The sequence below is a fragment of the Xenopus laevis genome, chromosome 4L (genome assembly GCF_017654675.1).
Source record: "Xenopus laevis strain J_2021 chromosome 4L, Xenopus_laevis_v10.1, whole genome shotgun sequence".
Classification (NCBI taxonomy): Eukaryota; Metazoa; Chordata; class Amphibia; order Anura; family Pipidae; genus Xenopus; species Xenopus laevis.
Genome location: NC_054377.1, coordinates 44,057,699 through 44,084,800, shown reverse-complemented (window position 1 = coordinate 44,084,800; position 27,102 = coordinate 44,057,699). Strand labels below are relative to the sequence as shown.

Below are 27,102 nucleotides of genomic sequence, written 5' to 3'. Positions count from 1 at the left end.
TACATATTGCAACAGAGCATGACTATCACTGACCAGAGCCTTGACGAAGCCCAGGCAAATTGAGTACAAGAGGGAGGGGTAACTTCAGGTGCTGGAGAAGAGGCCTTTGTGTGTATGAGCGACTGCTCTGTGTGTATGAGAGCCTGCATTATGGCCTTTACCCTCTGCCCCCCATTCCCCACTCAAATCCTTCTTTCCACCAAAAAAGGTCCACAGTTCCTCTCACAGAACAGCTTCCTAATCCCATCCTTTCACTTCCAAACTTAGTGCCCCCTATGATTTGATAATTGAATGGTCGCTGGAGGATGCTAGGAGCTGTAGTCCAGTTAAAGAAAGCATTATAAGCTGCTGCATTTCTCACCCTAGGCTTATACTCGAGTCAATATGTTTTCCCAGATTTTTTTTGGTAAAATTAGGTACCTCGCCTTATACTCGGGTCGGCTTATACTCGAGTATATACGGTACTCAACATTCTTTAACAATTTCCATTGTGAATAATTACAGCAGTAAAGCCACTATAGAAACTATATATTAACACTGATCCAAATTTTATTTTAAATAAAAAACAATAGCAGTAGCCCAAATCACAAAGCAAAATGATTCCGTGCGGACAGTAGCATTAAAAATGTTTTCTGAATGACACTTTACAGGCCTCCTAAACAAAGTTATGTATTGGGTAGTAATATACTCTTTAAGCAAGGTACAATTTGAGATTTCACAGAGCAGAAACAGTTTGGCTTGCTTGAGTAATACTGCAGAAAAATGAATTGTCTAGGAATCCACACATGTAACTTGTACCTTTCTTTCAAACATAGAACATTTGTGTGTGTAACGGGCAGCCAGCAAAGGAAAATCAGATTCAAAGGCTACTATTGTCATCTTTTAGATTTTTCCTTTGTCGTGGTTATCACCAGCAGTATCAACTGCAAAAGACAGTCCAGTCCCACACTCAGATTAGCCCATTTACCCTTTAAGCACTGTAGCTCACATTTCCTACAGTTTTAACACTGGTGTACCTGCTTGTCATTGCTTTAGTTTTAGTTTCTATTGTCCCCTATGGGAAAAGTAAACAAACCTACAAAGTACGGCACCTGTAATCTCCCCCATGGCCAGTACTCAAAAGGGTTAAATACTCACGTAACAATATAACAGCTACTTGTAATGATCAGTTGTGAGTAAACAGATGAACCAATGGATAAATATCACTTAAATTGACTTGTAATCGTGGTATATCCATAATTCACCAAAAAACAATCGATAACTGCACTTAGGTCCTAGCAGCAAGTTCCATACTAGGTTATTAAAATCAAAAACAGCTTGTGGATAGTAATCTCAATGGGACAGTACTTGCTATTTCTATTGGTGATGGATAATACATTCTCATTTTTATTTGGGAAATACTGCACATCCTTAATTAGGTTTATTAAGGTCTTGCAAGTCCCTAATCACATGTAAATGGAAATTACAATATAATTTTTTCTGTATGAGCTACAACTTAGCAGTTAGAAGGGAGGTACAGCCGTCTTCTTACATCATTTTATTAATAGAATTCTGAATTGACCAGACAGTATACATAAAGCCTGGGTGATGTTTTGGTGAGTTCCCCAGCTCACTCATTGCAGGCACAAGAGATGATCTGCTTCATGAACCACAGTTAATATTTGGCTTTAATTGCGCAGCCTATATGAAAAGCCTTAATTTTACAATCTTAGTTCATTACACTTTACAACTTTTTCCTTTAAACCTGCACCCTTTATTCACCAGACTAAAACCTCAGCACTTGTGTTCAGTTTTATAACGTCCACATTGCATGTTGTTATTTTTGCTTGTCCCATTATTTATAAACTGAAAAATATGCACTATTTATGTAATACCCATCTGAAAAGGTAGCATTTCTGTCAGTTATTTCTTCTCATACACAAGGTTACCAGTTTCTATCTACTCTTGGCAGATATTATGCCCAAAAGGACAGAAGCACTTCTGCTCTAAATTCTAGTCATTTACAGAGGAGATCATACCAGGAAGCTCCTCCTATTGCTCAAGCTAGAAATTCAGCTTCTACATAATGTAAAAACATTGTAATATTTGAGCAGGCAGATTGTACTTTTTAACAGATGGCTGCAGATGGCATACAGACCTTCACAGCGCTGTATAATATCTTACAGAACAGTTTAACACTTTCAAATCACTTTCTTGTAGCATAACAAATTAGTATTATCACCAAACCTTCTTGAAGCATTCTTCATAAAGCAACATTGTATTCATGCAATCTTGTTTTATGACACTAGCAATTTGATAAAAATGTGCCTGACATCTGACATTAATACTAATGTAATATAAACAGGTTCCACCTATCTGGTGTGGATTATTTAACGTTGTTCATCCTATTCCCTTCCTCTGAACCTTCTTATTACAGTTAGTGAATATCAATTTAAAAAAACGTTACTTGAAAACTCTAGCACCAACTCTGCCTAAAATACTGACGATTCCTCCATATTTGGGTGCCAATCAGAGAATGGTTATAATGCAGGGATGACACGAGCAAACTTGACATCAGAACCAAAAAATGGCTTTGCTTATTCTAAACATATTGCAAAAAAAATAAGATTATAAAAGATTAAATCTCTCTGTGAGCTGGTACAGCTCATGAACAAGGAGCAAAGTAAGAAAGTGTCAATGTGTGCATCCATTGTAAAGGCTCAAGGTTAGGTTGTGTCCATGGGATTACTGTGGGGACTGTTGCATCTGAATCCTACGTTCTGCTGCTGCAGCCAACATACGTCTACGCATGGTTGTTGAATCTGAAGAAATGTCTGTGAATGAATCCCTCTCTGATGAACAGTCAGGATTATCTTCTTCTGAAGTTCTGTTTAAGAAACGCCTGAGAGAGGAAAACCAACCTTATTTACTTATCTTCTAAATAATGAAACTGTCTTTTTGCACTGAAGTAAGACTATAGTCAGCCCTCATAGTGTGGATCTTCAAGTTAGTATCAAAGTTACCCAAGTATTGACCTCAACTGAAAAATCTGCTAACATGCTCAGTCCTGACTCCCACTTAATTCACATCTCCTGGTAGCCTGCATTACATTCACATCTCAAACATATTTTTATCTGTCTCAAAGCACTAGGCATAAAACACATATCACTAAAAGACGGAGGTAAAAGGTATTTCTCTCTTAGCAGCAAGAGTAAAAGGTATATTTCCTTCAAGTTGCAAATGTTTCTCGGTAGTACAAGGATCAGAGTTATAAACACAGGATGGGCAAATTGGGATTATTTATATTAGAGAAGGATATATTAAAGAAAGACAGAGTTTAATTGAATAGTAAGGGTCAGACTGTTTAATTTCCATGTGGATAAACATTTTTAAAACTGTAAAAAGTGTTAATATGTGTAATTTACTCCAAAAAAAGAAGTTGTATATCAGATAAAATAAGCCACTGGGTGAATATGTCAAGTCACCTTACAGAAATCAGTTAAGTATAAACTCTGGAAGCTGGTGTTTCCTAAATGTTAAAAGACAAGTACAACCCTTTGTCAATGACCACTACAAATGCAGTTGTTATTTTGATAAATACTGCTCTCTTACAAAATCTATGCATAGTGGAGCATTATCCAGAACATTTTAGAATTAACCACCACTACACAATACAATTTAAACTGTGACATAATTTAGAAAATAGCCCTCGTTCATACTGTCTTTAACCAGCCCCCTCCCTGCTTCCCTGTTCCCTGACACTTCCTTTATCTCATATTTTACTCATGGAAGCTCCCTCATTAACACTCCAATCATGTCTCCTACCTCCTTGCAAGTTGCACCAAATCATCTTTCCTCTGGACAAGCATCCGTTGCCTCTCTTCTGCAGATTTGGAGAATCTGCTCCCTCTGGCCTCAAAGTCTTCTGCCTCACTCATTTGTGCCTCAATTCCACTAAAATCCTCAAATTCCTCAAGACCTGGGCTCAAATCCAAATTTACACGCTCAGTCTGTGTAAAATGTAAAATAACAGGGAGGCATTGATTAAGAAAGAGCATAGAGTGAAATGAAAGACATTTTAACAAAACTAGTGGCCTTTGTTATGTGCTTACATCATAGTTGGAAAAAGAGCTGGATAGAGCTTGATACATTGCTCAGTACCAAAGTGCATAAAAAGGCAATTTTCAAACTTAAGGCAGCCCCATCCATGTACTGAATGGTTGGCTGATAAACATTTCTCAATAAATAAAACACAGGGGTACCTCGAACAGTTAAGTATAAAAAAAATAGTTACCTTACCAATATTTTAAAGAGGATTCCCTGTAAAAATGACACATATAGATGTTGGAAAACCAGACAGCACTTAGTGCACTCCTTTTTATTAAAATGCATAAGTGGGTGGCATGGCAGTCCCATAAAGATGGTAGCATCTCCACCAATATTTCACCTGGAGTTGGCCCTAAATGTTTTTTTTAGCAATCAGTCTTACTTACCTGTGAGGTAGCACTGCTTTCTTCTTGTGCTATGCCTTCTTGAGATATTTCTGTTGCAGATATGACATCCTCTTGGTGCTGCAGGAGAGAATATAAATTATTATAAAACGTGGGATTGGGCTACTGTCAATCTGTACAGTATATTAAACATAGTATAGTAATTTTGATTAAAGGTAATCAACCTTGATGTGATTTTAAAGAACTGTCACTTAACCTGTGTAGGAAAAGGAACTTGAATACGTCCTTCCAGTATATTATCAGTGGTAATTTCAACAGAACGTGTGAGCTGCAGATCTTGCAAAACCAAATTATATGGAACTTGTGGGAACATATCTAGAACCTGCCGGGCCTGTAAAATCAGATAAAAGACAGACATCAAGTGCATAACAACACACAAAAACCTATAACAATATTTTTTTTTTAAAAAAAAAAAAAAGATGAACACAACCCAAAATGCAGAAATATTATACTCATGAGAATGTAACAAACTGTCATATGTGCAATACAATTATGTTGCTTCTGTTACATAGTTAAATCGGGTTGAAAAAAGACAAAGTCCATCAAGTTCAACCCCTCCAAATGAAACCCAGCATCCATACACACACTGCTCCATACCAACTATATCTATACCAACTATAGAGTTTAGTATCACAATAGCCTTTGATATTATGTCTGACCAAGAAATCATCCAAGCCATTCTTAAAGGCATTAACTGAATCAGCCATCACAACATCACCCGGCAGTGCATTCCACAACCTCACTGTCTTCACTGTGAAGAACCACCTACGTTGCTTAAAATGAAAGTTCTTTTCTTCTAGTCTAAAGGGGTGGCCTCTAGTACAGTGATCCACTTTATGGGTAAAAAGGTCCCCTGCTATTTGTCTATAATGTCCTCTAATGTACTTGTATAGTGTAATCACGTCCCTTCACAAGCGCCTTTTTTCCCAGAGAAAACAACCCTAAACTAAAACCCTAAACCCAACACTTAAAAATGTGTTTCTGCTTTATTAGCTGGTATTAGTAACCCTACAGTAGCTTCCCACTGCCAGCTGCTTACCATAGTATTCAGCTGAGAGTTGTTTGCTTGTGCTAGGCCAAGGAGGTTAGTTGTATGCATGACTTCCACTGAGAAGCTTGGCAGCCAACTGGCAAATCGAGAACCTAAAGGAAAACCAAGAGAGAGACCTAAATTCCATCAACTCTCACCGGATCCAGTCTATCATTAAAAAGTAGGCCATCTCTTACCATCAAAATGGAAGAAGTGATTATGATGGTTGAGACGTGGTCGTCCTTCTGTTACTGTCAGTGGTATCACATTCTGTTCTACATTATCCCTCTGCTGTTCTACACGGGTTCTGGTGCCATCAGACATATTAAGAGACATCCTGCAAGTCGGGCACGACGTGTCCTGCTCCAGCCAGGATCGGAGGCATGAGCTAAGACAAAAATAAAGGAGCATACACAGTCAGTTTTGAACTTCTGCCTCACAAGTCATATGATATAGTTAATTTTACTGCTAGCATGTGGACTATAATACTCTTATATAAACATCTTTCTTAACCCCCAAGACGTACAGGCAAAGTAGGCAGCAAAAACATTTGCCTAGAGCACAATTTGGAGGTGAGTCACAATCTCACAGACACACAAGCCATTGGCGGCTAGATATGTATGTATATATAAACATTTATACATTAAATATAATATATAAATGGTTTAAGATTTGTCTGCAATGCTTATATTAGAGACACGTTTTGTCCTTTTAACGGTTTAATGGATTCTGTCTGCTGGTTTCAAAATGGTAATGGGCAGTGTAAAATAAGGAGTGGGAAAAAAACAGCTTCATAAATACAAGAATTATTTTAACTACTTTTTCACTCCTTTTTGTGTACCAGTAAATCGTTTTACACACATTTCTAAATATGCACATAAAATTTAAATTTTTTCAACACTGATACATTTCTTCATGTCTGTTGCCTTTTGCATACTCCTATATGTTTGGTTAAAAGCAGATATCAACCACAGTTACCTACTTGTGGAAGAGATGACCGCAGGGAAGCTTCCGAGCAGACTGCATTGAATCCCAACAGATAGCACAATCGTCACTATTAGCTTCAAGTTCCTCAGGAGTTGCTACAGCAAAACTTCAAGACAAAAAACATATAGCAGCATTCTCTCCATGTGCACTTCGATTACATTAGACATTCAAGTATATTAAGTAAAAGTGATAATAATGTGTAAAAATTTTAAATATTTTTTCAGTAATGTAGGAACTATGCTGCTGGCATGCCTATGTTTTTTGCCAGCAAAGTATATTTTACATTACTGGCAGTTAAGGGTTATTGTCTATTTGTTTTGCTCTAAATAGAAAGCAGTTACAAAAGCATAGCTTAACTGCACAAAATGTTAAACTTTGTATTCACTCTTACGTGATCAATCATATTACATGCATCAGTTATAAAAGCCCTAGTGTTCCAGTACTTCATACACCATTCTATCACCCTCAAAATGTTTACTCTGCGCAATTCTATAACATGACATACATTGCAGGGATACACAGGGCAGCCATCAGGGGGGGACAGGGGGGAGAGTTGTAGGGGGCCCGAGGGTAAGGGGGGCCCGGCCACGCCACACTTACTTGATTAGCCGGGCCCCCCATCTTTCTGAGAGCTGCTGACTTCGGGAAGGCATGGACGTTTAAGGGGTCCTAGCCACCAATATTTTTTAATGGGGGGGCCCTGGCCACAAATGTTTTTATTGGGAACCCTAGCCACCAATATTTTTTTTACTGTGTGGGGGGGGGTGGACCTGTGGGGTGGGCGGACCTGTAGGTGGGGCTTGCAGCGGGTGCAGCCCTGGGTGCCCAGGAAATTGTCGTATGGGGCCCTGCGATTTCTGATGGCGGTCCTGGGGATACACAGGTACAACATTTAACATAGGTGCTATTATCTTAATCGAAGGACCTTCAGCCATGATCACTTACTGAGCTTCCATGTTGCCAACAACTCGTAAATAGTTTTTGTGGCGTCGTATTCGGCGTTGAAACTCATGAAAGAGGTGGCGGAGTTGCATAAAGATGACAAGACTTGCCATGGAGAGCCAGATATTACCAAAGAGCTAAGAAAGCAAGAAAAAATTATTATATTTTGATAAATCCGTGGTGCTCAAATAAAGTTTAAGAGCTGGAAAGGGTGGGAAGAGATTCAGATTTTACATTTTTCACATTTTGTAATGTGGAAAAGGGTTTATAGGGAAAAGGGAGAACAGACAATGGGAAAGGACAGGAAAGACAAGAAATGTAAAACATTAACACATTACATTCATTACATACCAGCATGTGAATGTGATGCATGAGGTCTAAGGACAGATGGCTGAGCTCCATTACAAAATCTGTGTAATATACATAAGTTCCTTTGCCCTCCCATGTTCCTTCATGGTTTAGGTCCCAAAGGTGAATGACATAGCTGCAAGAATGCATAATATGAAACATTAGTAAAGTTACACAACAAGGATTAAGTCAACGGTCCTGATAGTAGTATAAGGGGTGGAAACAATATGCCCCCAAGTTTACCTGGACTTTAGCATACAGAATTATTACAAATATAAGAACAAAGAACAAACAGAAAAATGCACAGACACCTGATAAATGGGTCTTTTATTCTTCATTCCCTACACCAACCTCAACTAAATGAATATTTTTTAAAAATCTGCCTTCTTTAGGCTTCTATATAAGGGCCCTGTTTATCTGGAAGAACTTCTGATTCCTCATATATTCACTCACTACCTCCTTTCTTTAGAGTCAGGAAAACTCAAGGTAACCAGCACTAAAATGTTTTGAATCTCATGCTTTCTATCATAGCACCCACTATATAGAACTCTGTCATCTACATTCCAAGAGGCATCTTCTTTGGATATTTTTAAAAGTACACTCCAGAAACCATCCTGAAACCTCTGGTAGAAAACACACCCAGCAACATTCAGGATACAACAGCTCTCCTTGAACTGGCTGTGGTTGGCCCAGTACCAGATGTACCAATTTTAGCCACCATAGATTTGGAATCCTTTTATACCAATATCCCACACAAAGAGTCCTGGAGTGTGTCTGTTGCTGAGAAACTTTACTTATGATATTCAAGCAGCACCAAGGCATATGCTGACCATATATTGGAGTGCACCACATACGGGACTGTATATATCAGTTACAGTTTCAGAAACTGTATCTTCATGCCTGAAGAAGAGATGTAATTTTTTTTCTCAAAAGCTTGCATTCTTACATATAGCCAATAAACAGTATCATGTTACCAAAAAAAAAAAAAAAGTATTTTTTTATTTTTCTGAACTATGGCTAACACAGTACAGGTAAAACAGTCTACTACTCAAACCATATCTGTTCACACATGTGTTCTGCATAAAAAAATAAACATCTCAACAATCAGTAAGTCCCATCAGGGACAGGTGCTGTGTAATGTTATTATTATTCTGAGTTTTCCTGAATTGGCCTGCAGCAATGTTGTAATAATGTACACCCTTTGCCTACACTTCCCACAACATCTCCCCAAAAAAATAGTTTCTTTTGTCACATAAACACCTGTATCTGTATTGGTGGTGCATGTCCCAATGGTTGTTTTATTGCAAATCCCGTTTGCCTGCTACCTAAATTCTTCTCATTTACATGAATGCATTAATGGGACAAAGCCAAGTCAATGGGCAGAATTCACCTGCCATTTTTGATCATTATGTGCAAAATGAATAGAAATTAAAACACAAATGTAATCTGCCTGTTACCTTAATGTAAAAAATCCACAACATTTCAGGCAGAGAAGATGAAGCTTATTACACAGGTTATTTAAAGGAAACTATACCCCCTGAACAATGTAGGTCTCTTTAAAAAGATATTGCATAAAACAGCTCAGGTGTAAAACCCTGCTTCATGTAAATAAACCATTTTCACAATAATATACTTTTTTAGTAGTCCGTGCCATTGGGCAATACTAAATAGAAAATTGGCATTTTAAAAAATAAGTGCTGCCGCCTGGGATCATAGGATTCATGGTGCACACAAATAAACCAAAAAAACATACATGTTAGTAAGCCAATTAAAAGACAGAGTTCTGTCTTTTGCTTCCTGTTACAGTTAGAGTTGTAGTAGTTCTGGCCAGGTGATCACAAAATGGTGGTTCAAGGCAAAAAATGTAAAAGGGCAAATATATATATATATATATATATATATATATATATATATATATATATATATATATATATATATATATATATATATAGATACACAGTTCCAAAGGTGCACACCGTTTACTTCGGTACATACCTGGGTGCCTGCCAAGTAAGGTAAGTACAAATATGCAGAAAGGCGGCACTCACAGGGGTTTTCGTTCAAAAATAAAAAATCTTTATTAATCTCAACGTTTCGATCCCCCACAGGGATCTTCGTCAGGAGTACACAAACAAAATAGAGATAGAGAGATATATATATATATATATATATATATATATACACACACACACACACACACACACACACACATATACACACACACACATATATACACACACACACACATATATATACATATATACACATACACACACTAGGGATGCACCGAATCCAGGATTCGGTTCGGGATTTGTAATTTTTCAGCAGGATTCGGATTCAGCCAAATCCTTCTGCCAGGACGAACCGAATCCTAATTTGCATATGCAAATTAGGTGTGGGGAGGGAAATAGCGTGCCTTTTTGTCACAAAACAAGGAAGTAAAAAATGTTTTCCCCTTCCGACCCCTAATTTGCACATGCAAATTAGGATTCGCTTCGGTATTCGCCAAATCTTTCGTGAAGGATTCGGGGGTTCGGCTGAATCCAAAATATTGGATTCGGTGCATCCCTAATATATACCAGTTTGGTAAGATTCTTTAATATGATATAAACTAACTGTTGCTTATATATTCATTTTGGGGGTAAAGTTTTCCTTTAAGAGTAATGGCCTCTACATTCCTAAGCAATACCTAAATACTGGCACAGCTGTCTGCCACAAGCAGAACATTTCCTATTCATGTGGCTGAGCATATTTTTATCCCCTTAGCTAATGGGGCACTCAACACATAGGGTGCTTTGATCAGCTCTGCCCCAGACAGTAGTCGAAACACTCCTCTCTGCCTGTTCCCGCTCTTGATGTGATACAATGACAAGTGTCCAACAACACTCCTGGACCAACAACTTCAATTATACAATTCTCGATTATCACATTAAAAGCTACATTTTAGCACAAAGAAGATGCTGCATTAAAAGCATGGGCTATTACTATCATATCAAATCAGACTTTCTGGGCTTACCGTAAGACAACATGAGTGGTTCTTGTTGTCACCAACATGCACTGCAGAAGTAAGAATAAGTAATGATTAATTAGCAAGGATAATAAGCAGCTTTAAGATCACACTTCTCTTAAAGGTCCAGAAACAGCATAAAGATAAAACAGTTTCTACATTTAAAATGTTTATCAGTCCAAAACTTTTTCTTAGTAACAAATGTCCCATTTATATGAAAAAGCTTTTTATTCTTTTTCTGTCCCATGACATTGGACACTTGTTAGTGTCTGGTCAAGTACTGAAACAATTGTATTCTACAGAAATCTATATCTGTTTTGCTATGGAAATGTGTACCCTTTTGTATAAGTCACAATAAGCTTAAAACAGAAGCAATCACAGATGATATGAACATAAAAAAAGTCACTTAAACTTACTTATATAAAGTGGTACTTGAGACACACAACACTGGAGTTCAGTACTGTATTCAAGCAATCATTCAAGTGGAAATACAGCAATAGTCACACAGCACAGAGCCACATCCACTGAATATTAAAAAAGACGGTATTTCAAGAAGTGAACCCTTTTCTCAGCTCACGAGTTGCTGTATTTTCCTTATGAATGATTCCTTCTAGTATAAAAACAGGACAGAGTTTTGTCTGTGTAATCCATAGGACAAACTGCTCTGAATTTTGCATTATTCAAGTAATAGCATTAAAGGAGACCTAGATACAACTTCATGTAAAATTGCTCTTTTGAGATCACATTAATTACGGAGAACTGAGCAAGGAAGTGTCAGCTGACAAACTGCTGCAGTAAAATATATTTTTGCCATTCTTTCTGGCCTCTGCCTAGGTTGAATGGCAGGGGCACTCAGGTTTCACCTTTACATTAACTTTTAGTATCATGTAGAGGGTGATATTCTGAGACAATTTGCAATTGGCTTTAATTTTTTATTTGTGCTTTTTGAGTTATTTAGCTTTTAATTCAACAGCTCTCCAGTTTGCCATGTTGCTAGGGTCCAAATTACCCTAACAACCATACACTGAAATGAATAAGAGACTGGAATATGAATAGGAGAGGGCCTGGAGCATTTGTTTTTAGATGGGGTCAGTGACCCTCATTTGAAAGCTGGAAAATTCAAAACTATAAAAAAAAGAAAAGTGAAGGTTAATTGAAAAGTTGCTTAGAATTAGCCATACTAAAAGTTAACTTAAAGGTGAACCACCCCTTTAAGTTATATGGTTGGGTATATGTTCCCTTTACAAAAATCTAATTTAAAGCAGCATACTAAAACAGGCAGAAATAATCTTGTGTCATTGTCTTACCTCAGCAGCCATAAAAGCCAATGTATGCATTCCATGTGTATATCCAGCAACTGCACACAGCACAGCAAGACCACAACAGACTAAGAGCATAACATTGAGCAGAACCAAGACCCGCACATGGCAACTCATTGGGGTAGTTGGAGAGAAAGATAACTGCAAGACAGATAAGCAAATTATTTATAAAAATATGCACATTATAATGAGAGCAACATTATTTACCCCCCACACTGTACGTACGTATTCAAATCGATCCTTACAGAGCTGCACCATGAGATGAAGGAAAAGCAATCCAGCAAACCACAAAAACCAAAGGACCACTTCCTCTACTGTCTGGACATTCAGTACCCCAAAGATGAAGATAAATTTATAAAATATGAAGTTCCAAAACTTGTCCTTCAAGTGCTACAAAGGATAAAGATGACAAGAGGTAAGTGCAAAGTAAAGGTAACTGCAATTTGCAGGCATAAATAGGATACACATTGGTTATTAGCACCAAATGGAACATAGACAGTCCTTCTTACCTGTCTCTCTCCAACACGGAGAGGGCCAAACACCACATACTGGATCAGTTTGGCAATCAACATCAATAGGCAACACACAGTGTTCACTAGAACCTGGAAAGAGAGGGAAAAAAAATAAAGATCCTGTCTGAAACTGTTCATGTAAGCAATGCTCAATGAAAAAGAAAGTGAGTAAGACATAGAACATACTGTACATACATGCACACATACTGGAGGAAGGCTTCAAATGGGTGGTTCTCCAATATACTTTACTTTAAAATGTCTACCGTTTTTATAAGAAACCTGACTGTATGCAGTGAAATTCCCCCTTCATTTACTTGCTGTGACAGCTGCAGATAGGAAACTGCAGACGATCCCTAATTGCTCTGCAGGGAAATGATCATACTTTTAAATGGCTGGGGGGAGCCCCACCTTACTTCCCAGAACTCAAGCAGCTTTATTTGTTTCCCTGTAGAACAGCCGGTGACCATGTAGAGATCCATATCTGCAGCAGTCAGAGCAAGTAAATGATGGTTTGGCTAAATTCAGAATGAGAGGATCTGCATAATTTTACTCGTAGTGTCCACTCATTTACCAACACTGGTAAAATATGCTCCTGGTCAGTAACCCGTGTCACATGAATTGTTTTCTCCACTGGCATAAATACTCACTTAAAGTGGTTGTCCAACTTTAAATTAACTTTTAGTATGATGTAGAGAGTGATATTCTGAGTCAATTGCAATTGGTTTTCAATTTTTTTATTATGTGTGTTTTTTGAGTTATTTAGCTTTTTATTCAGAAACTCTCCAGTTTGCAATTTCAACAATCTGGTTGCTAGGGCCCAAATTACCCCATGCATTGATTTGAATGAGAGACTGGAATATGAATACGAGACGCCGGAATTGAAAGATAAGTAATAAAAATTAGCAATAATAACAAATTTGTAGCCGTACTAAGCATTTGGTTTTTAAATGAGGTTAAAGCTGGAAAGAGTCATAAGAAGGCAAATAATTAAATTATAAAAAATAAAGGCCAGTTGAAAAGTCACTTAGAATTGGCCATTCTGTAACAAACTAAAAGTTAACGTAAAAGTAAACCACCCCTTTAAGTGTGACATGCCTGTTTGTGCACAAGTGGGATGGAACTCAACTTTTTTGCTCCAAAGTCTGCCTCGCATGGGTATGAATTTGACAGCTGACATGCCTATTAGGCACACGTAAATCAAGGTGGACAGCACGTGATCAGTGATTTTTCCACTGGCATGTTTACATCAGCGGAGAAAATGGCTCATGTGACACAGGCCGAAAGACAGGGGCACACGGAGTGGATCATACACTTTCCTCTGCTTGTATTTTGTACATAAGCAGAGGAAAAGCAAATCAACGATCATCCTCTACTTTTTGTAGCCCCACTCACACAACAACAGCTTGCATGCAGCTACACTGAGCGGATTTTGGTGTAGAAGTATCAATGTTGCATTTTCACACCGAAATCTGCTCAACATAGCTTTACATAGGCCAACATCAATGGGGCTAGATGAAAGAACAGATAACAGCGGTCCCACAACAGAATGGGTGGATTGTTGTTTAGACAACAGATAAAAGATGGGTAAACACAGCAGAGCAGACAAAACACATTGCATTAAAAATTAGGAGTGGTACTGCAAAGCACAGATTTGTAAGTTATTACTAGAGATGCACCAAATCCACTATTTCGGATTCGGCCAAACCCCAGAATCCTTCGCAAAAGATTTGGCCGAATACCGAACCAAATTCTAATTTGCATTTGCAAATTAGGGGTTGGAAGGGAAAAAACGTTTATTACTTCCTTGTTTTGTGACAAAAAGTCACACATTTTCCCTACCTGCCCCTAATTTGCATATGCAAATAAGGATTTAGATTCGGTTCAGCCGGGCAGAAGGATTCGACCGAATTCGAATCCTGCTGAAAAAGGCCGAATCCCGAACCGAATCCTGGATTCGGTGCATCCCTAGTCATTACACATTTAAATTCGCGACTACTGAAATGTATTAATAAATTAAAAGTCATACTGCATTTGTATTTTATAACAACAAATAAAGTGCATCTGTCAAAGTTGAATTCTCTTTTAATATCTTCATTTATATTTTGCCATATGAATATGCAAATCAAGTTTCACATTCAGCTTAGTATTTTGGGTCAAATGCAAAAATAAATGATTCTGTGAAATATACACAAAGATGCAAAAGTGAGAATTTTGTTCAGTAAAATACATTTAATGAGATATAAAAATCGATGCAGTAAAAAATATTTACACGCAATCAGCACAATACATCCCTTTTAAATGGCAATAAGGTAATGCCTCTTTGCCTGTCCTATAGGGTGACAACTACTCTACTAATTGGACTGGTTACTTCCTATAAATATTTTATTTGCAAGTGTTCCACAGGAATATTATAAATTATTTTTGTTTTTTGGAATTACAACACCAACCTTCAAAATCAAACAGCAACAGTTTGTGTATACCCAATGCATATACAGGCAGCAACTTAGCATTTTGTTATATCCACCCTCAGTTCAATTATGTATTAATCCCTTATGTATACAAACTGTTTGGAAACTGGGCCTCCACACCCTCAGTTATAATGCAGAGATTTACACCAGAACTTAATTCTACAAAAGCGGATCACATATTTTATTTCTGATCCCCAAAGAATGGCCTCTCTCAGAAATTCACCTACCCCCACCTCTTATTATAACTAGAGCACACAAGCACTTTCCCAGCATATTATATTACAATAAGCTTGTAAGCATGAAAATGTGGAGAAAAGACCTGCAAATATAATTACAGGTATGGGACTTGGGGCTTTCTGGATAACAGATCTTTCCGCAATTTGATCTTCATACTTTAAGTCTACTAGAAATTCATTTAAGCATTTAATAACCCAAAGGGCTAGTTCTACTTTCAATAAGGGTTAATTAGATCTTACCTTTGACAAAGTCTGCATGTAGCAGGCGAAACGCACGTCAGGCGCAATTTTAGCTTTAGGCTAGGCGGGGCGCCGGACAATAACTGAAAATACGGGGCAGTGATTTCAATATGGATCGGGAGGGAACCTGATGCGGGTGAAGGGGTTGGTTATCGGATCCGAAGGTTATGGTCCGTACAGTGTTACCTTTAATTAAATTTTTTGACCTGTGCCTGAGGCACGATATTAGCTCAGAGCCAAGCAGCACAACAGAATCTCGCCGGTTCATTGTATATTGGTGCCTAATTGGCTCACGGGAGGGAACTCTGTATGGGAGAAGGGGTGGGCACCTGTGGTGTGATATATAAAGTGATTCGCTGAGATATAGCAGTATTGCAGAATCTCACTGTTCCAATATTCATGGGTGCATGTACCTAATTGGCTCACTGAAGGGAACTCTGTGTGGGAGAAGGGGTTGGCACCTGTGGTGGGATATACCAAGGGACTCAGTAGACGAGCTGAAGGGTAATTTGGATGCGTATAACCTTATTGCAATTAACCAACCCACTGCCTAGATAATCTGTCTCCCTGTCAGTAGCCGGATTTTAATTCACACACACTGGACAAATTGTTTTAAGTAATAATTTATTAAAAGTTATGTTTTAACCTTCTTCATATATGAGTCTTCGGATGCAAGGGATGGGAGGGTGCAACTAAATGGGTCAGTACTTTCTTCTTTTTTGTTAATTCTGTTAAATCACTTGGCCCTGCCCACCATCCTCTATACAGTCAATATTGTTGGTTGGTGCTCCTCAATCCTTATTTTGTACGCTTAACCCTTTAAGTGCCAGCAGAATTTCACATTTTGGTTACGCGCAATGCCAGCCGTTTTTGAAACATTTTGTGCTCTCTCACTTTAGGGGCATTTTCTGAGGGGAAACCTATAGTTTACCTAGGAAAACTATACATTGTTTTTTTCGGTAGAAACTGAGCTTTCTAAATCTGCCTGAGTTTTCATGTATTTCCACCTGTGCAAAAAAATTTATAGTGCTAAATACCAAAAAAAAATGAAAAATTACCATTTTTCATCGTATATCAATTTATACCAGAAAAATATTTCATTTTACGGATGAAAATCCAACTGATTTGGAAAGCCTTATGTCTCTCGAACGTGCCAATACCAGATATGTATAGTTTTAGGGAGATTTAGGATTTCTGTACAGCAAAAACTCCCGGCAGTATATTACCGAATTTTGAAAGCACTAAGGCAGAAAACGGCATGCTTTAGATTCCAAGGCAAAAAATCCTGAAACCGTAGGTTTACCCCAGAAAACCATACATTTTTGAAAAGTACACATTCTGCCGATTACAAAATGGGTAACTATGTCTCTCTACTCCCAACTACCAAACATAAAAGCTTGTCTGAACATAGCGGTTTTTCAACAAAAAATTCAAAATTCTGAAAAATCATTTCAAAGGTTTTATTTTGCTGCTCCGCATATCCCAAACTATATTAGGTACCAAGAAAAAGCACCTGAAATATGATTGCCAGGGGTCCACTGAACAGTTTGATACCCATTATGCATAGGTTTACCAAAGTATCTGGCATTTAGAGACACCAATATGAAGTTAGCACATCCAAATTGTTCAGGACTTTACTTCAGCTACTGAGAAATCAACACATTGACTGCATTTTTTGTGGGGTAAAAACACAGAAATATATGTTTACCCCCCAAACCCATATATTTTTGGAAAGGACACATTCTACAGAATCTAAAATGGGTACCCATGCCTTATTGCTCCAAACTACTGAGTCGCAAGGCTTTCCCAAAGTTGTCGGTTTTGGTGAAATATCTGAAAATTGCTTCAACTTCCCAGCACCATATCACCCATGTGTCATTACGTACTAAGAAAAAGCACCCTAAATATGATTGCCAGGGTTCCTCTGAACATTTTGGTGGCCATTGTTCATAAGTTTACCAAAGTATCTGGCATTTAGAGGCCCCAAAATGAAGTTAGCGCATACAAACAGTCCCGTGGGTAACTTCAGCTAATGAAAAATAAACACATTGACTGCATTTTTGTGGGGTAAAAACACAGAAATATATGTTTACCCCCCCAAAACCCATATATTTTTGGAAAGTACACATTCTACAGAATCTAAAATGGGTACCCATGCCTTTCTGCTCCAAACTACTGAGTCGCAAGGCTTTGCCAAATTTGGCGGTTTTGGTGAAATATCTGGAAATTGCCTCAAAGCTTCAACTTTCCAGCATCGTATTGTCCATATATCATTACCAGCATAAAGCATCTTAAATATAAACATATGGGTCTACTAAACAGTTTGATGCCCAATGTGCATAGATATACCAAACTATGTGGCGCACAGAGACCCCCAAATGACAATATGTATAGACATTTTCACGGCTGACGCGCTGGCTGCTGCAATATAACCACCCGGTGTGTGTATTATGCGACATTAGACCACCTAACAGTACAGAGACCCCAGAAAACCATATATTTTCAGAAAGTACACATTCTGACGAATCCAATATGGGTAAATAAGTGTTTCTACTGCAAACTGCCAAACTGCAAAGCAATGCTGAACATAACGGTTTTTATCAAATTTCTGAAAATCGTCACAAAGCTTGAATTTTACCCCATTATATGCCCCACATTTCGTAACTTATCAGTATAAAACATCCTAAATATGAACGCATGGGGTCTACTAAACACTTTGATGCCCAATATGCATAGATATACCAAACTATGTGGCGCACAGAGACCCCCAAATGACAATAGTGTATATACATTTTCACGGCTGACGCGCGCTGGCTGCTGCAATATAAGCACCTGGTGTGTGTAATATGCGACATTAGACCCCCCTAACAGTACAGAGACCCCAGAAAACCATATATTTTCAGAAAATACACATTCTGACGAATCCAATATGGGTAAATATGTGTTCCTACTGCAAACTGCCAAACTGCAAAGCAATGCTGAAAGTAACGGTTTTTATCAAATTTCTGAAAATCGTCACAAAGCTTGAATTTTACCCCATTATATGCCCCACATTTCGTAACTTATCAGCATAAAACATCCTAAATATGAACGCCAGGGGTCTACTGAACACTTTGATGCCCAATATGCATAGATATACCAAACTATGTGGCGCACAGAGACCCCCAAATGACAATAGTGTATATACAATTTCACAGCTGACGCGCTGGCTGCTGCAATATAAGCACCTGGTGTGTGTATTATGCGACATTAGACCCCCCTAACAGTACAGAGACCCCAGAAAACCATATATTTTCAGAAAGTACACATTCTGACGAATCCAATATGGGTAAATACGTGTTTCTACTGCAAACTGCAAAGCAATGCTGAACATAACGGTTCTTATCAAATTTCGGAAAATCGTCACAAAGCTTGAATTCTACCCCATTATATGCCACACATTTCGTAACTTATCAGTATAAAACATCCTAAAAATGAACGCCAGGGGTCTACTGAACACTTTGATGCCCAATATGCATAGATATACCAAACTATGTGGCGCACAGAGACCCCCAAATGACAATAGTGTATATACATTTTCACGACTGACGCGCTGGCTGCTGCAATATAAGCACCTGGTGTGTGTATTATGCAACATTAGACCCCCCTAACAGTACAGAGACCCCAGAAAACCATATATTTTCAGAAAGTACACATTCTGACGAATCCAATATGGGTAAATAAGTGTTTCTACTGCAAACTGCCAAACTGCAAAGCAATGCTGAACATAACGGTTTTTATCAAATTTCTGAAAATCGTCACAAAGCTTGAATTTTACCCCATTATATGCCCCACAGTTTGTAACGTATGAGCATAAAACATCCTAAATATGAAGGCCAGGGGTCTACTGAACACTTTGATGCCCAATATGTATAGATATACCAAACTATGTGGCGCATAGAGACCCCCAAATGACAATAGTGTATATACATTTTCACAGCTGACGTGCTGGCTGCTGCAATATAAGCACCTGGTGTGTGTATTATGCGACATTAGACCCCCCTAACAGTACAGAGACCCCAGAAAACCATATATTTTCAGAAAGTACACATTCTGACGAATCCAATATGGGTAAATACGTGTTTCTACTGCAAACTGCAAAGCAATGCTGAACATAACGGTTCTTATCAAATTTCGGAAAATCGTCACAAAGCTTGAATTCTACCCCATTATATGCCACACATTTCGTAACTTATCAGTATAAAACATCCTAAAAATGAACGCCAGGGGTCTACTGAACACTTTGATGCCCAATATGCATAGATATACCAAACTATGTGGCGCACAGAGACCCCCAAATGACAATAGTGTATATACATTTTCACGACTGACGCGCTGGCTGCTGCAATATAAGCACCTGGTGTGTGTATTATGCAACATTAGACCCCCCTAACAGTACAGAGACCCCAGAAAACCATATATTTTCAGAAAGTACACATTCTGACGAATCCAATATGGGTAAATAAGTGTTTCTACTGCAAACTGCCAAACTGCAAAGCAATGCTGAACATAACGGTTTTTATCAAATTTCTGAAAATCGTCACAAAGCTTGAATTTTACCCCATTATATGCCCCACAGTTTGTAACGTATGAGCATAAAACATCCTAAATATGAAGGCCAGGGGTCTACTGAACACTTTGATGCCCAATATGTATAGATATACCAAACTATGTGGCGCATAGAGACCCCCAAATGACAATAGTGTATATACATTTTCACAGCTGACGTGCTGGCTGCTGCAATATAAGCACCTGGTGTGTGTATTATGCGACATTAGACCCCCCCTAACAGTACAGAGACCCCAGAAAACCATATATTTTCAGAAAGTACACATTCTGACGAATCCAATATGGGTAAATATGTGTTTCTACTGCAAACTGCAAAGTACTGCTGAACGTGACGGTTTTTATCAAATTTCTGAAAATCGTCACGAAGCTTGAATTTTACCCCATTATATGCCCCACATTTCGTAAAGTATCCGCATAAACCATCCTAAATATGAACGACAGGTGTCTACTGAACACTTTCATGCCCAATATTCACAGATTTACCAAACTATATGGCGCACAGAGACGCCCAATTGGATATATAGTAGATAAAATTTACAAGACATAACAAAATAATACAGAAAGTGTGAAATTCAAATAAATTACTAAAATCCAATAAAACCACAAAAATCTATGCTTTTTTTTTCAGACTAGTGTAATCAGACATCAGAATTACAGTTTGAATATTATAGCTTGGCAAAATAGGTTTTACGGACAGAATAAAGCAAGCAACAGTTATGCAGCGCTGAAAATGCAATAAAATGGCTAACAATGCACCAAAATCCCTAAAATTTCCAAATAATCACCGAAATAACATACAAAAGGTATTGCCCAGTACGGTTAGCGAATACGCTATTCGCAAAGGCAATAAAACATTTTTTTGAGCCAAAAACACAACGATGCAATATGAAAAAAAAAAAAAAAGAAAATTACACAACAGTGTATGTGTGTGCGCATGCGTACAATTGGTAAATTGCATGTTATGTGCATGTGTTTGTGTGTGCAAGTGTATGTACCCGCCCCAAGTGTGTGTGACCCCCCTGATCCCCCAAAAAATGTATGTGAGTGTGTGTAAGTGTAAATCTAAGCATGTATTAGTGTATAAAGTGTGTGTAAGTGTATTTTGTGTTACACTAACCTGGGGTGTGTAGCTGCAGATCTGTGTCCATGATGGCAGCAGGAGTGGAGAAGCAGGAGGGAGTCGCCAGATCCGTTGATCCGATGCGTGGGCGTCGCTGGAGGGACCCGGATCAGCAGCAGCAGCAGCGCGCAGCCACGTGCGTCTGTTGCGTTTATGGGGCCCCTGGACGATCGCGCCCCAGGAGCCCCTTTCCCACCCGCTCCGCTCGTTGCCTAGGGGGTTCTGAGCGAGCGGGGAAGGAGCGAGCAGCATTTAAAGCCGCTCCTGAGCTCCCCCGCACGCATATGCTGCAGAACGTAGAATCTACGTTCTGTGGCATTTCAAGATACTTTTCCACAGAACGTAGATTCTACGTTCTGTGGCACTTAAAGGGTTAATTATATCTAAGTGTGGATCACGTACAAGGTACTGTTTTATTATTACAGAGAAAAAGGAAATCATTTTTAAAAATATTGATTACAGTATTTGGAAAAAAAAGGAGTCTATGAGACGCAGCCTTTCCGTATTTTGGAATTTTCTGCATAATGGGTTTCTGAATAACAGATCGCACACCTGTATTTACACATCTGTACTTCAAACATTCTGCATCATTTCCAAAACTTTTTTTATTAAAAAAATACTTTCTGTAATTTCAAAGCCATCGCAATATAAACCTGGCTGATAGTGTCCTATTATGGGGCACTAGGATGGGCAACACTTGCTAGTACAGGTATGGGATAAATTATCCAGAAACTGCCAAATTACAGAAAGACTGTCTCCCACAGACTCCAATTTATCCAAATAATCCACATTTTTAAAAATGATTTCCCCTCTTCTTTGTAATAATAAAACCGTACCTTGTACTTGATCCAAACTAATAGATAATTAACCCCTCTTGGATTATTGGGTTTATTTAATGATTAAATGATTTTCTAGTAGACCTAAGGTATGAAAACATTCGTTAACCAGAAAACCCCAGATCACGATCATTCTGGATAATAGGTCACATACCTGTAGACGGAGAGACACTCAGCTTTCAGGCTCTATTGCTGGGCACAGATTTGGCCAGGCAGCAAATGATTTGTAGCCAATGGACATGTTCCTGGAAAGGGCTCAAGGAATCACCTGCCAATCCACATACTTTATATACTTTACAGACGTACCAAAAGATCACAGTATAAGACTTTACCATATACACACAATTTCTTTTTTGGACAAGGACCCCGTTGAGGCTTGAAACTTTAATACAAAATTAAAACATTGCTGCTACAATGTCTGTTTGTACACCAGCTTTATCTTCCTGTGGGAGGAAACCCCCACAAGCATAGACACAACATAAAAAAACCGCCTGCAGACAGTGACGCTGGTTGGAAATCTAAACAAGGATTCCAGCAATGCAAGGAAACAACACAATCAGTCCCATAGCTGAATCTTTACTCTGTACCACTATTTGTATTATACAGTTATAACACTGAGAAGCAAGAAGTGAGCTGTATACACGGAACCCTTGTATGTACTTTTGTAATTGTTTCAACTTGTTTTATGTAAACATGTGCTACACCAACAGTTACTCATAGTGGTATATTTATTATGCTGTGTAAAATTGAATTAGTCGAAAAAATGGTGTAAAAAGCTGGGTAAAATAAACGGCGAGTTTATCAGGGTGTGTGTAATTTTAAGCCATGCCAATTCCAGATTTGCCGCCGTTATTTTACATTGCTTCTGGCGGAAGTCATTTTAATAAAAAAAACTTGTGATGCCGTTTTTTTTACTCTGGAGATGTGTGGTATATCATCCTGCTGTTTATTACACCGCATAATAAATATGTCCCTTAGTGAACAGCAAACTGTAACCCATAAGGCTTTCACATGAACATAAATCATTAGGTAACATGAGCAAAGCTTGCACTGGTGCTGTGACTCAGGAATCAATCCATAGTTACTTAACACCACTGTAATATAGCTGCAGATATGTCAACTAACGCCAGGTCTACCCTGACAATCTGTGGATTCTGGCTAATGCCAGAGGGGCTGCTGTAAGATGCCATAGACAGTCACTATTTATTGGGCTTGTGGGGGCTGTTTGGGCATCTCTGTCCTTGGAATGCCACATCAGATTGTGCTTAACCAACCCAGTTCAAATAATGATAGCAACATTACAACACTTGTAGTTTACCAGACTAGGCCAAATGTAGCCTATTCTACTCAGAGGTGTAACTTGGGACCAACAGTCCCTGCCGCCTATATCTGCAGCCATGTTGCCTCTGCACTAGAGCTATATATAACTGTGGCGGGGGGGTGACCAATGTACAGGACTATTTATTCATATTTTAGGATTCAGACTCATTTTAGGCACTGACGGCAAAACCATTATCATTACAGCTAGAAGATCTATTATCCAGAATGCTGGGGATTTCTGGATAATTTGGATCCCCATACCTTAAAGCTGACCATACTTATTTTGCGAGGACCCCAAACTAGTGGCTCTCTCCCCAATATGCCCACCATGAGGCTCGTCTGAGGGCCCCATACACTGCCCAATAAGCTGCCGACAGCTTCTGTATGGGGGCCTTTAGTCTACTGGAAAATCATTTAATCATTTTTGTTTTGCCACCAATAAGGATTAATTGAATCTTAGTTGGGATCAAGTACAAGGTACTGTTATTATTACAGCGAAAAAGGATATAATTTTTTAAAATCTTAATTATTCAATTAAAATGGACACTATCGGAGATGTCCTTTGCGCAATTTGGAACTTTCTGGATAACAGGTCACATGCTTTTACTGGCAAAGTAGAGATTTGTTATCAGTTATGGAACCAGATACTAGGGGCAAAATTTGTAACCGGGACCCCAACCCTGGAAGTACACGCCGTTCCTAGGGTTGCCACCTGACCAGTATTTTATTGGCCTGGCCAATTAAAATGATGGTTGATCCCAATGTTATTAATAGGGGAAAGACGATAAATATATAGGAAGGGCGGTATTTTTTTTCCAGAAACAGTGCTAACCCTAGCAGTTCCCTATTGATTACCCCAGGCTGATTGCCACCACAGACCCAGTAGCTATGCCAATGTACTTGTTAAATCATGTGTTAGTCTCAGTGGCGTAACTTGATATTACTGGGTCCCCCAGCAAATTATTTTTCAGGCCCCCCAAAATGTTTAGTGGTTGACTTGTGTTACCAATATTTATTGCAACTATATATGAATTAGGGCCACATGGGGCCCCTATAACTTCTGGGCCCGCCTGCAGTCCCAGGGTCTACTTCCTCTATAGTTACACCCATGGGTACTCTCATGCCACATACACAGCACTGCTCAGAGTCAGCAAAACTTTGCCACTCAAGTCTGCAGAGAAGGACTGAGTGTGACATCGCAAACAGCCCCACCTGACCCACCCCTGCACGGATTTGGGCTACTTTTTGGGCCTTTGGCTGGTTTGTACTTTGGAAACCAGCCAAAGTTTTTTTCTGTCTGCCAATGCATGTTGGGTAATGTAGTTTTTGTTTAACAATTTGCTGACTGCCACGTTTAATGTAAGGCTACAATACCCAGCATGCAATGGGACTGACTGTCGTGAGTTACCAGATTTTGGGCTCTGTACCCCAGTCTCCGATACCTCTTAAGCATTCTTGCAAAATGTCTATGGGTTGACCTGTTTTACCAATATTTATTGAAATTGTATATGTATTAGGGCCTTATGGGGTCCCTATACCTCCTGGGCCCCCCCTCTATAGTTACGCCCCTGGTGGGGGGGTGAAAGTGAAAATCTGAAAAAGGCATATTTTATATTGTATATAAATTTATTTTTTTAGACTTTTTTTTCACTGCACATATTGTGCTAATTTTTGGCAACTTTTGAAGTGCCTCTTGGCTAGTTTTGTAGCTGAGTTTGGCTGGTTTTGAGAATTAGACCTGGCAACCCTGCAGTAGCTGCTGTTCTGTAACTTAGGCAGACATACACAGCAAAAAATGTTGACCACGCCTGTTTTTGTGGCCACACCCCCTAATTACCATGTTCGTTTTACAACATTTGGCAGGTTATGAAACCTGTGGGGTTTTTTTCCAGTTATTACAGTTTTGTTAATGAAGGTGAATTACTCTTTAAGCTGTGAGTTTAACTTCTCCCAAGGGACCTGTTATCTTATATTGTTACAATTACTTATTTGCTTTTCTGAAATTGTTACAAAAGTTTCCAAGTGCACCTGGTGGCTGTTCTGGGTTCTCTGCCAAAAAGCCAATTAAGTTAGAAACATTGTTTCTTTTTCTGGCTGTTCAGTGCAGAGAAAATGGGACTTTTTGGGGACTTTCCAGTACAAATGAGGGACTGTAGGTTGAGCGGTCAAAAGAGGGACTGTCCCTCTAGAAACTGGACAGTTTTTTGTGACAATATGTGCTATATGTTCCCCTTAAGGAATGATGGGGTAGATCTGTAAGAGTCCCCTATATGTGACATAATACACCTCGAGAAGGGAATCTAACAAATAAGGGGCGACACATATTCGCTGCCCCACTACATCATTACAAGAGTTATGGCTGATACAGCAAAATTCCCTCACAGGGAAACCGGAAGCAAAACAACTCCCAGCTGCACAATGGCCTCCCCTATGCGGCTTACAACTTTGAAGCAGTGACGGATTTATGCCAAGTGTTGACATTTTGGTTGATTTCATGGAATTTTACTTGAAAAAAAAAAATCAACCAGACTTCCCCATATTGTGTGTCCAGTTGTCACACTCACCCACACCCCAAGGCTGTCAGAAACCAGGTACCGGAACAGCTCAACGAAGTCCACTGGCTCTGCTGACAGCTGGTCCCCCGCTCCCTCTCCTTTCAACATGCTCCGTTCTGCCGCCTCCCCGCTTAGGCTCCGATAGGCGCTTATCAGGCTGAGGCCGAGCAGCAGGCCGCTCAGGCCCGTGTAAGTGCGCAGGCTGGGCCACGGGAAGCGCTCCAGGAACAGCAGCGGCATTTTGGCTTAGTCCGAAGGGCCTGTCACACCGAAAGGGAGGACCCGCGGGCGGGAGCAGCTCTGACTGCCTGTCACTTGCCCAGCTGCCCCTATTTGGACGCTCTGCTCGAACAGGCTTTCTCTGGAGCCATACTGCCCTAGTTTATGTGTCCTACACGTCTGCTCCCCCTACCGGCCACAAACTGCACCAGGGTTGCCAGGTCTAGTTTCCAAAACCAGCCAAAGTCAGCTACAAAACCAGCCCCAAAACTAGCCAAGAAGCACTTCAAAAGTAGCGCAAAAATAGCTCAATATGTGCAGTGAAAACAAGTCTAAAAATAAATGAATATATATCAAAATATGCCTTTTTAAAATTTTTCCATGAAGCAAAATGGGATAGATTTGCCTGTGGTGGGGGGTATAGGTGCCCCATAAGTAGGGATGCAGCGAATCCACTATTTTGGATTTGGCTGAATCCTAATTTGCATATGCAAATTAGGGCTGGGAAGGGGAAAATATGTTTTACTTCCTTGTTTTGTGACAAAAAAGCACGCGAGTTCCCTCCCCGTCCCTAATTTGCATTTGCAAATTCGGATTCTGTTCAGCCTGGCAGAAGGATTTGGCCAAATCCGAATCCTGCTGAAAAAGGCTGAATCCTGGATTTGTGCATCCCTACCCATAAGGCTCTAATATACATACAATTTCAATAAATATTGGTCAAACTCCATAAATTTTGGTGGCCAGCAAATTTCTGCCTCAAAATTGTCTAAAATTGAGGAAAGTCACCAGAAAATGCAAGAATGCTTAATGGTGACGGGAGACTGGGGTACAGATCCCAAAATCGGATAACTCCAGACTTCTTCAC

At 39.2% G+C, this 27,102-nt stretch overlaps 1 protein-coding gene across 1 annotated transcript; it reads right to left on the bottom strand.

The window, feature by feature from the left end:
- Positions 1–1,522: 1,522 nt before the first annotated feature.
- amfr.L (autocrine motility factor receptor L homeolog) lies at positions 1,523–26,380 on the bottom strand. The gene is given in 14 exon segments (NM_001089690.1): positions 1,523–2,881; positions 3,805–3,989; positions 4,473–4,550; positions 4,687–4,821; positions 5,530–5,633; positions 5,718–5,908; positions 6,503–6,613; positions 7,453–7,586; positions 7,801–7,933; positions 10,814–10,854; positions 12,112–12,264; positions 12,349–12,513; positions 12,633–12,725; positions 26,028–26,380. Coding segments are annotated over 14 exon segments (1,911 nt in total). The 5' UTR covers positions 26,259–26,380; the 3' UTR covers positions 1,523–2,724.
- Positions 26,381–27,102: the final 722 nt, after the last annotated feature.